General features: G+C 39.3%; 1 protein-coding gene across 2 annotated transcripts; it reads right to left on the bottom strand.

Moving 5' to 3' along the window:
* Positions 1-203: 203 nt before the first annotated feature.
* CUNH8orf88 (chromosome unknown C8orf88 homolog) lies at positions 204-11,095 on the bottom strand. 2 transcript variants are annotated; one of them, XM_050320564.1, is made up of 6 exons: positions 11,023-11,095; positions 8,967-9,072; positions 8,044-8,120; positions 5,582-5,666; positions 2,043-2,149; positions 204-404 (listed from the first exon to the last, which is right to left on the bottom strand). In XM_050320564.1, exons 2-6 carry the CDS (start codon positions 9,052-9,054, stop codon positions 366-368), a joined length of 396 nt encoding a protein of 131 aa, XP_050176521.1. In that variant the 5' UTR covers positions 9,055-9,072; positions 11,023-11,095; the 3' UTR covers positions 204-365. The 2 variants fall into 2 exon arrangements, with proteins under 2 accessions (XP_050176521.1, XP_050176512.1); XM_050320555.1 differs by having other exon boundaries at positions 10,940-11,040.
* Positions 11,096-11,910: the final 815 nt, after the last annotated feature.

The raw sequence follows: 11,910 nt of genomic DNA, 5'->3' as shown, positions 1-11,910 counted from the left end.
TCCACCATTACTTCTCAGGAAGGGAGTTGGGAGCGAGCAGAAAGTCCCAGTCAAGTATTGGTTTAGAGTTTATGGTCAGGCAAAATATTTGGCTACATAACACAAACAATTCAAGGACAAAATTCTGCCATAGCAATATGTAAAATTATTTATTTTCACTGTAATCATATTACCATCTCAGGCATTACAAATTAAAGGTTTGTCTCTTAAAGCATTCAGGCAATGACAGGAAGAAAGAGGCATTCTTTAAAATTTCACAGGGTCCTATTTCCATCTGCAGGCACCCAAATACCTCCAAAAATTTTGAAGACCTACATCATATGTAGCTCCTTCATTGATGGATTTCTGATTTTCCAAACAACATGTCACTTCTTGCATAAGTCAATAAAAGGTTTGTTCTTTACCTGTAAGACAAACCAATTCTCAAATTACTGCAGTTATATAAACAGGTCATTTAAACATTAACAGGTCATAAAAGTTTTCATTTGGGTCTGCTTACAACTCTTTCCTATTCCAAGTATGTTTCACGATTTGTTTGGGGTTTTTTTTTTATGGCAACCAGTTCTATTTTCACTAATCATAGAGACTTAACCTAAAATTTTCCTAGAAGACTTTGTCAACGCAGTAAAATCTGTTCAAATGCTAAGCTATGTATTTTGGCTCAGGGTAGTCCTGAGTCCTACATCTCAAAAAAACATCACCGTCCTTTGGGACAAATGCAGTTCAGAGTCAACCAATTGTAACAACATCACTTCTCTTGTACAGGTCACTCTACTGATGTTTTATTCACCTGAAAATACAACTTTCAGTCATAAATGTGCATATACTTCAGCAGTGACTTCAAAAAGAATTCAGAATGAGGAAAGTCTTAAGAGAGGCATGAACTGCCTGAATACTCTGTTCAGAGGCAAACTGTTGACAACCACCTGGTCCAAAATACAGTGTCACTGACATGTTGTAGAATTGTCTGTTTGTCATCAGAAATTTATCTGGAGGCCACCCTCTGCCACTTTTAGGCATCGTTCATTTAATTCAATGTCTACACTAGAATTCAACACTATAATACACCCACTGGATAGTTTTATCCTATATTAACAGCAAAACATTTCTTCTAATCAATTCAGAAAAAAAACCAGACTGTCAAACAACCAAAATGTGGAACTAACTTCTGAAGCATGACTAGCAACCTAATATCACCTTTACATACTGATGAGATCAGTATACTTGCAATATCCTTTTCAACACTCCTCAAGATCACTTGAAAGCTTTTGCTTTCTTTTGATGAGAACAAGATTGTTTTCCTTCAGTTTCCTACACAACCACCTTTGTGCTTAAGACACCAATAACAATAGCTAAGTAATACACTTTATGTTACTCTAACGCAACATCATGACGCAACATCATGACTAGTAAGAGTTTGTAATTTGCCTCAAAAGCAGCCTAGTATGTAGCCTAATTTGACATGATAATATTTACCCTGAAGATTTTCCCACACTTAAAGGTATGGAATACAAACTCAGTAGATTTTTTTCTCCTGGCATACTAAATATTTGAGGATTATTTCATCACAAAGGTTACGGTAGCACACCTGGATATCCTTCACATTGATCATTCATTTCTATTAATTTCTCCCCAAAACCACAGACCAGATTACTGATAACACAAACTGTATTAAGCTCATTAATAGTTTTGTAGTGGACACGGATGCATGGACAACTTAAACACTGGATTCAGACTTCCACCAAGCTGGAAATTTATCAAGATTGTTCTCTTTTATTTTGAACAGATGGAAACATACCTGATCATTTCCCTGAAAAACAAAAAACTGTTTCTCTTATTATGTTACTTACCACAGTAAGATGTCAAATACCAACTGGGGGAGATACATACAAAAGTAACAGAGCTGAACTGCACAATCTGTCTTTTGAAGGTTTTACCAATTTGGCAGGCTAGTCTGAGGGAAAATGTTTCCTGTCAAATGGGTTGTCAAAACCTCCATGAATGTTTTTATAACTTCACTTAATGCAAAAAAATTCACTCACTGGCTTCTCAAGTACAACCGGATGATCAGGAAGAAACTCTGGCTTCTTCTGAGAGAGAGAAACACTTGAAAGCTTCAGAAGGAAATCTCTGCTGTATTGGATCCTTTCTGTGAATACACAAAATCACTACATTCAACGTTGTTTAAGGCACTAAGACTTAGAATTCAGAAAAATTATTTGGTTACTTCTAGAAGGGTGGAAATGTTGCATGTGAAATATAAAAATCTATATTAAAACCAGGAGTAATTTCAATCTTACCTTGCATGAGGACCATTTGTAGTAAATTACAGAGCATTTCACCAATAAATTAACACAAAAGAAAATAAAAAAGGTGAATCTAGCCTTACACTAGAGACAGAGTCCCTGTATCTTGTTCTAATTAACAGAAACATCACAAACTGGTCTTGAAATCCTAGAAGAATCTGTTAATAACTCACACCAAAGTGGTATGTATTTCTAAGGGAGACATAACAGAAATGAAGTGTCTCTTTTCTTGGACCTATTAAGTCGGATCTCTTTTAACACCGAAAAGTAATGGTGAGATGTGCTGCATGTAAACTGGCAAACAGATTAATACCAATTAAATAGTTTTAGGGGTATTACACCGAATCAAGAAGAACCAGGGGCTTTGCTCAAAGCATGCAGGTTATTGCTCGAGTTCATAGCAGCGTCTCTACTCTAGCACAGCGTTAGATACATGTCTGGCTGTGTCTGCATTTTAAGCTGATATTCTCAAACAAGACCAGAAACAAGAGGAAAGGAATTAGGAAAAGAAGGGACAAATTTTATCGCTGGTCATCGGCAACAAAGAAGTTTATTCCTTTATAAATGATGGGCTGCCTGCAAGACTGTTACACCTGATAGACCGCAGCTTTGTTTCTCAGACTGTAGGATGTTGACAAAAGACAAGCCGACAAAGTCAACTATGACTGGGTATTTTTCCTGCCTTTGACCACAAGCGATTGCAAGAACTGCTGAACCTATGGGAGGGTATGTGGGTAACTTTAAAAAGAACAGTTCGAAGAATACAAGAACACTTGAAAACTTACAGCCTGTTTTTCCCCCCTCCCCCTGATTAAAAACCTATGATTTCTATAAGGCCTCTGAGACAGTCCCCCACAACATCCTTCTCTCTGTATCAAAGTGAATGGGTTAGATGGGTGGACTGTTTGCCGGATAAGGAATTGGTTGGACAATTGCATCCAATCACATGTTGGACCAAGTCCAAAGGAGAGTCAGTAAGTTGATCAGAGGGCTGGAACACCTCTCCTGTGAAGACAAGCTGCGAGAACTGGGTTGTTCAGCCTGGAGAAGGTTCTGAGAAGACTTTATAGCAGCCTTCCAGGACCCAAAGGGGGCTTACAGGAAGGCTGGAGAGGGACTTTTTACATGCCTATAGTGATAGCACAGCCGTAAGCTGAAGGACAGTAGATTTAGATTAGATATGAGGAAGAAATTCTTCCCTGTGAGGCACTGGAAAAGGTTACCCAGGGCAGCTGTGGATGCCCCACACCTGGGAGTGTTCAAGGTCAGGCTGGAAGAGGCTTTAAGTAACCGGGTCTAATGGAAGGTGCCCCCCTGCCCATGGAAGGGGGTAGAAACTAGAGGATTTTTAAAGTCCCTTACAATCCAAACCATTCTATGATCCAAAATGTATCCAATTCAATGTCCAGATGGAGATCAATGAGTGATGACTGGTGTCCCTTGGGGTTCCATATTTGGGCCTGTACTGTTTAATATCTTTATTAATCACAACCAGTGGAGTCACATGCACCCTCAGCAAATTTGCAGGTGACACCAAGCTAAGTGGTGCATTTGACACACCTTAAGGAGAGGATGCCATCCAGAAGGACCTGGAAAAACTCAAGAAGTGGGCCCATGGGAACCTTATGTTGCATTTAAGAACTGTAGAGACAGATAATTGGAGGCAATTTCAAATGGAAATTGTTATCTAGAACTTAAAGTACAGCTGAAGATATAAGGAGTTCCAGAAGAAATTTTACAGTGTGAGGGAAAAAAAAAGAAGAAAACAAAAGATTTATTTTTAAGCAGCAGCTGAACAGCAGAACCTCTAAAGTTGTGTTATTCTGAAGGAAAGGATTACAATAATCAGCAAACAAACAAAAGCCCTTTGAAAATAAGTGTGAGAAAATGTTTGACATTGTGGAAAATTGTGAAGTAGACTCAAGGGAGGCATCTGAGAGCAATTAACCACTGAACAACACCCAAAATGACTACTTTTATACAAGAGACCAGGATCTGACAAGAAGCCATTTAACATCTTGTAGAACACAAGAGTCTCCACAACCACAAGCAGAATCTATGAGAAAGGAATCAGAAAGCCACCATCAAACAGAGAGAACTTGACATCCAACTAGATCCAAATAGAAATCTATTAATCAAGATCAAGAATAGAAGAAATGAACCTGAGCTTGAATGGATTTACCTGAGCTTGAATGGACTTACTCTCCAAGTCAGTAACACACACGAATAGAATTATTGCTCAAGAACCTGAGAGATGGTAACCTCAGACTGAGAAAAACTGGACAGGCTCAATAAAACTTATTAGAATTCTTTCAGTTCTTTGTACTAAGAGCAACAGAACAATTCAAGTCTTCAGAGATTACTTAAGGATTGAAGATTACAGACTCAGATCTAGGGTGACTGATCACAGGAAGACATAGACAAAAGAAATTGTCCCAATGAACTGATGACCTGAGGTGGATCACTGACGCAGTTAATGTGACATGTTTAAGAATGAAGAATTAGGTAGGAAGCAGGGCAGAGAAGTATTGCAAGAATTCATCTGAAATCTGAGATTATGGCTTAATGAAAAAAAAAAGAGTAAAATTTTGGCTACTACCAATGCTCTATCTGCACTGACAGGCAGTAGAGAGATAAAACCATAAGGAGCAAACGTTAAGGACAGTACTGACTGTACTGTCCAAGAATCAACTGCCCAAGACTAATCATTAGAGAAATTCATTCATTTTTGATGATGCAAATATTAGTATTTCAGAACCCCTGCAGTAAGACAAGGACAGACAAGTAACCCAAAAAACTGAGTTCTCAAATTGATTACGTGCAATAGTCTGTGTGCCATGACTGACACCTGTAACAGGCTAAAGAATGCAACTCAAATCTGTACCTCTACACACACAAGCAATTTATAGAAAACCAGGATTTTGTGAAAAGTATTTTTTTATGCCTGGGGTCTGTTTTTTCTTGCATTCGTTTTTTGTTTGTTTTGTTGGGTTTGTTTGGGTTTTTTTAAAGACAGTTACACTCTTATATGCAAGTAAGTCTACCAGTGGAAGTTTCCCACCTCAGTTATGGTCAAATTTTACACCTTCTCTAGAGTGTTATGTGAAAACCAGAAAGGTTTCATATTACTCTCCAACTGTGGTACAGAAGGGAGCCAAACTACCAGTGCACTGGCTAATCAGAAAAAATAAAATGCAACCCACATCACTTCATACATCAGGTGTCTTCCATCCAGAATATGCAATCCTGACACAGCTCTCCATACAGTATTTTACCTTTTCTTGCTCCTGATTCATGTTGTTTTGGTTGACAGAGCATCACAGTTTGAGTTAAGATCTTCACTTCAGTCATTTCAGATGACTAAAATAGGAAGGAAAGTTATGAAGCTTCTCTGCTTTAGGCACATTAAAACAGGGATGTATGTTTCTTAGTTAAAAATAACAGTTGTAGCACAGTTTAATTTGAACCTATAGAATGTTTTTTATTACTCTTTATCACATACAATAAAGGAACAGTTCAACAAAGCAGTACAGGTAAACACAATTGAGAGCCATTTTTACACAGAATTTTACAGTGGTATTTCTAGTTTTTTAAAAAGAACATAATTATTATCTCCTCCTTTTCTATTATGTCACCCGTAATGCAGCCAGAAGCTGCTGCACTGGGGAATACGAAAAGCAGGAAGGACTTTCCTTAAGACCAAAGGATCGACTTGGTTCTCTCACTTAGCAAAAAGGTTTCATAAGCATCAAGAAACAGCATCTACAGCATAATGCTGAGTTCCCTCAGCTGCCAAAATCTTGAAGAGAGTGTTTTGGAAAGTAGGAAAGCAGTTTATCAACAGTTTGTCTTAGCTCTGAAAAGGCTCCACGGGTTTGGCTGAGGAATTTTAACAACATTCTGAGCCAGATGGGAAGGGGACAAGAACTGAAAATTTTGGGAAGTGCCTGTCAAAAATAGAAGAGATCCTGTACTGTAAGTTCACCAGTTTTCATGGTGTGCTAAGACTCCAAAATGTGAAATGGCAAAATATTTATGTTTTATTCACCTTGCTCACATTTCCATTTCCTCTGGTTGAAATTTATTTATCTTTTCCTGATTTGTCTAAACTAAACTAACCTTCTAAACTAAAACTTCTGGGAAAAAAAACTGAAAACTCTAGGTATTTCAGAAAAATGAAGTTAACAGAGAACCATACTGCTCTAACTCCTTTGTGATGTTCAACTAGTCTTCGCAAGCCTTAGCTATTCAAAGGCTCTTTCCAAGAAAGAAATCCAAAGATTTAACACGTTCTCAAATCCATAAGAAACAACATGATAAAGCACAATTTACAGCAATGTGCAAATGTCACCGCAGTATTTCTGCATTTCTTCCTGCACCATGTCCCATCTCATCCTCCTGCCAACTGCTCTACAATATCAAGACTGGTTAAAGAGTGATAACAGTCAACTCTTTATCATGAGACTGAGGTCCTAGTATCTTCAGAACTAGATACAGAATGTTTCTGTTTAGAAAAATATTCTGTGAAGCTACTCTGCCAGCCTTCAGGCCATGTTGCCTATCAAGAAGGCGTTCATAGGGCACTCACTGTTCAGATAGTATTTGGGGTACCCATGAAACAGTTAATGGCCAAACATATTATTAAAAAGTTTTCTCTATATCCAATGCCAAAGTAAGTTTAAAAAATATAAAAAATACAGCTATACTAACATCAAAGAAGTGCCTTATGCATCTACATGTAGCCAAACACTGATGAAACTGAGGACTACAACACTGCTGACCACAGTTTATTTAAAAGGGAATAGTCTGGTTTTTGTTCTCCTCAAGAACTACTGCTCATTAGACAAGTACAACTATTAATTTCCCTATATGTGATCAAGGACAGGCTCTCAACACCCTGATGTTATTTTATTTTTTTTTTTAAAGTCAAAGGCAGCTTCCAGAAGCTTTATAGAATAAGAATTATTAAAACTCTTCTAAAATAAAAAGAGAAGGAACAGGCACTTCTTCTAACAAAAATACCCCACACAAACTATCAATACATTCTGAAGACCATTGACACCAGGAGCAAAAGAAAATCAAATTCAGACTATGAAACATTAAGCATTCCAGTTGGAAGACTTCAAACTTCATTTTGTAGCAAACAGCTATAACCAATTTCAAGTTTGAAGGACGCGCTGTACCATGCCCAAAATCAACTATTTCTGGCAATAAAACACTACAGTGCTTCTGTTTTTCTGAATGCTGGAGCTCCCTTATTGCCCAGTCCAGCACAGTGAATGAAACATAATTACAGAATGCACTGGAACTGTTAAATTTCCTACTTTTGTGAAGACTCAAATGAATTTGTGCATGTGCTAACAACAAAAAGAATTCTAATGTTATTATTTACACATAATAAGCAAAGACTAGATATGTGTACTTTAAAAGAGATGTCTTAAATTCACAATGAAGACTAAAGAAATGCCATGCAGACTTGCATAAGAATCTTAAATTCCTAAGCTGCATTTTTCAGCTACTAGTGCCTGCAAATACCAGGGAAAGGCATTCCTGAAACTCATAATTCTTTGTAACAGTTCTGACACTCCTGGTTTAAAACCTTCAGATTCAAGGACACTCCTAGCTGGAAATAGTTTGCTTTTCATTTGGTAGCATAATGGATCAAGTGACCTCCAATTTATAACGTGGTAGAACACACACCATCAACTTTATCATCTACTATTTACTCAGTACTCACCCAGTTAACCTTATTCTGCAAACATACTTCAGCGCTGCCAGGTAACTCAGTCTGAATGTTTAATGCAATGGCTGATGCTGGCAAAGATAAAACATTACGGGAAAATAATTTCAACAGACTCCACATAACTTACCACAAGAACATTCCTGACAGCAAAGAGATTATATAGGCATTTATTCACAACTTAAAAGCTCTAGATCATCACAAGACCCCTTTTCCACTTCTCTCAGGAGTTTTACAAAAAGTCAAAATTTATCATGTCACTTAGCTTCAGTCCACATTAGCACAGCTGATGATTCTCTGACCACCAGAAATTTTTACCTTAACAATAATAACAGTTGTAATATTGCAATATCTAGGAGGCACATAGAAATTAAAAAACAAAACAAAAATCTCAAAACAAAACAAATTTAAAAAAAATGAAAATATTCTCACCTGACGCAAATACTGCATGAGTTTATTTTTCTTAGGTTTTTTTGGGATTTTTTATTTTATATGAAGGCTAGATAAGAATAGAGCAGTACAGTGTATTGTACTTGAAACAGAACCTAAAAAATCTATTTGTTAAATTATGTGTACTTTATGTTTTCAATTGCAGGTGTCAACAAACCCAGAAAATCCAAATTTAGCAGAGAAGCCTGATCCAGCTTTCTGAAGCCAGATTTCAGATTTCAATCTAGAAGAACAGCACCAAAGAGTTCTGCATAACCCTGAAGTTTAAATTCTGATTTTATCACAGAGATAATGTAATCAGATCAATACACAGCAAGATATTTATTCACCACTATAGTTTGAACAAAGTCCTTAAATAAAAAATAAAAAAAACCCTAAACCAAACAAAGTCACCTTACATGTCCTTGATATTTCATTAAACATAACCAAAACTTTGGCAAACTGAACTGTACCTTAGCCATGCTACTCACCTTGTTGAGAAGACAGGTGATGCACAGGTCGTGCTGGCTGAAGGGATTTGCCAATAAACTTTTTTGCTTCTGCGACATTTTGAAACATTGCACTTCAAAAAAGCAGCTGAAATCATTAGAGACTGTTGAGTTTCAGATACGGATGTTAAGGAAGAAGAGCAGTCCCTACCACTCTGTAGCTGCATTTGACAAGGCAATACGCTACTACATCTGGACAGGAAAAAGCAGAAAAGGTCTGATGTGGAAATTTTTTGAGATGATTGAATATGCTGGATAAAATTTGCATGAAGACAGAATCAGATATCTCTCTCATTTTTCCTACCAAGTGAGTTACCCTATAGCTTCCTCTCCAAAAAACTTTTTCCTTAATATCTGTGTGTACATTTAGAGAAAGGAGATGGGGACATGTGATGGAAATGAAGGTGTTTTCTAACAAATTAATTCAAGGGGTTTTTAATTAACTAACATCAGCATACCTCCTACACTCTGCTGTCTGCATAGGAGTTCCCTTACATACATACATAAACCTACAGAATTGTTTTTTAATATCTACTTTAGTTACAGTAATTCAGTTTTTCATCTTCCCCCTCAGTGTAGCTACTACAGAAGCACCAGAAATTGCGAAGGTGTTGCTGGGCTGACAAATCTCCCACTACAAGTAAACAGTTGTAGAATGTTCATTTGTAACATCTATATTTTAATATATCACCTCCCCACTTCCATCTCCTTTGTCATCTGGGAGATTTTTATGATTTGAAGGAACTTCAGCTTCTTTTACAGAAAAAGAATAACAGAAACAACAATCGGCACAATAAAAATTATATTGAAATGCTGTTTTCTCTAGGAAACTTTACGAGACAAGGGAATAATTGTTATAACAAAAAAAAAAAATCAAAAGAAACGATCATGACTGCAAGAGTTACAATTACATTATCCATTTTCAGCAGGGAACAGGAAAAGACTAGTCAGGCTTTTTGAAATATGTCCAGTATCACAACCCACTTTAACTGGTCTTTGCATTATAGAAAGAAAAACAAAAATCGCCTGAGAATTTACTACACTATAACTTTTTGAACACTGAACTTCTAATATAGTCAAGTAACAATTTCCCAACACATGAAGTTTGAATCCACTCAGGTCTAGAAACCAACTGTTAAATGGCTACTGTCTGAATTAGAACAACTTAACTACAGCTAGTGAAAAAATTCTGGTTTGATTCCCTGCTTTTCCTACCTGCTCATCTTAAAAAAGGAAGACTTGAAAGCTGTAGTCAAAAGCAGTGAAAATTCCTTCAGCTGAGTTAACCAAGACTACTGATACGGATGCTGTATTTCTTTTTACCCAGATTAGGAATGCTTCTTTAAACCATATTTATAACAAAATTTCTGCGTAGAGCAAGGCCATAATAATATATTTGCATTGGAAGAGTCAAAAAACAAAAAAAAAAGGGGGGGGGGGAAGTTTTCCTTTATACCCTAATTGCAAATGATATGCATGCTTTTTAAAAATGGGAAAAACTGTTTAAGAGGCTGGTTAGCTTCTAGAATGCAGCACCTGTGTTTTTTTAGCATTCTGACAATAAAAAAAGCTGTGTGGTGACAGCAAAACAATACATTTTGCCCCTCTCGCCCGACTCCTGCCAGAAAAGGCTAGAAAAGATCTCAACAAGTTATCTAGCCCAGCCTCCTGAATTCATGGAGTGTTCTGACTAGTATCACGAAAAGTGGAGAAAGAATAGTTTAAATAATTGGGAAATAAACTGCCTCCACGAGAGACTGCTGCAGTCCCAAGAGTTGCCCCTTACAAAGACCACACTGCTTCTCGGGAGTTATTACCATGGGAGACTTGCCCAGGGAGGGGAATCCCTCTGGCACCAGCGAACAGGCCCAAGCAGCACTTGTGTGGGACCCGGGTCTCTGTAGTATCTTAACAAGTTGGACATTGACAGCAGCCCGCACATTACGAGGGCCCACCTCAAGTGTTCTTTGGAAGACTCTTTCCTGAATGCTTGAAAGAGAACTGACGCAATTTTGGTGAAAAATCCCCAGAAACTGACCGTGCCCCACTCGCCCAAAGCGGCACCGCAGCCGGAGCCCCACAGCCCCCAGGACACAAAACCTCCTCGCCCCCTCCTCTGGGCCGGGGAGTCCCCAGCCCACCTCGACCGTCGGCAGCGCCCTCCCCCACGGCCGGTGGGCTCGGCGGCGCCGCTGGCGGTCGGTGCCGCTGTGGCGGAGCCTCCTCACGGCGGCCGGGGCGGGGCGGGGCGGGGCGGGGCTCGGCCGCGTGCCGGGCGGCGCCGTTGAACGTCGCACCGCGGGCTGGGCCGGGCTCGGCCGGGCGGGCACGGCCGGAGCTCTGCGGGGCTCTGCGGGACTCTCCGGCGCTCCCGCCGCCCCTCGGCAGTCTGGGACGCGCTGCAGACCCGGACGGTGCCCTGCGAGGCCCTGCCGAGGAGCAGGGAAAGAGAGATGAGGTGCTGCGACCCAGCTCCCGCTGGGGTCAGGTCTGAGAGGGACTGGTAGTGAGTAGTGTCCTCCTGTGTCCCGCGAAGGGAGTCACGTTCCGTCAGAAAACGGGAGAAAATAAGCGACTTTTGAAGCACAGCTGTGAGGCCTCCACAGCTAACCTCGTCCAGAAAGAAAAGGGAAATCCGTAGGCCTTGGAAAGCTGTCAGTGAGTCAGAAAACTGCCCTCGCCATCCTACGCCCTGGCACCGACCATGGGCAGGAGGGACCACAGAACGGCCTCTGACTTCTCAGCAGCAGAGGTGATGGCATCCCTCGTGCTTTGGAAATTCAACTCTATTTTGTCTCACAATATGTAATCAAGAGTTAACAACGGAAACACTCTGCTGGCTCCCAAAGGAGCAGACTAAAATTTCCTGGTGTTAGCTTGCTGGATTCTGTAGTCACTTAACTGCACAACATTAGTCCTTAACTTT

This window comes from Myiozetetes cayanensis, unplaced genomic scaffold, assembly GCF_022539395.1.
Source record: "Myiozetetes cayanensis isolate MyiCay16 unplaced genomic scaffold, myiCay2020 scf1, whole genome shotgun sequence".
Lineage (NCBI taxonomy): Eukaryota > Metazoa > Chordata > Aves > Passeriformes > Tyrannidae > Myiozetetes > Myiozetetes cayanensis.
The sequence above is the reverse complement of the archived record's forward strand: the minus strand, read 5'-3'. Positions and strand labels throughout refer to the sequence as shown.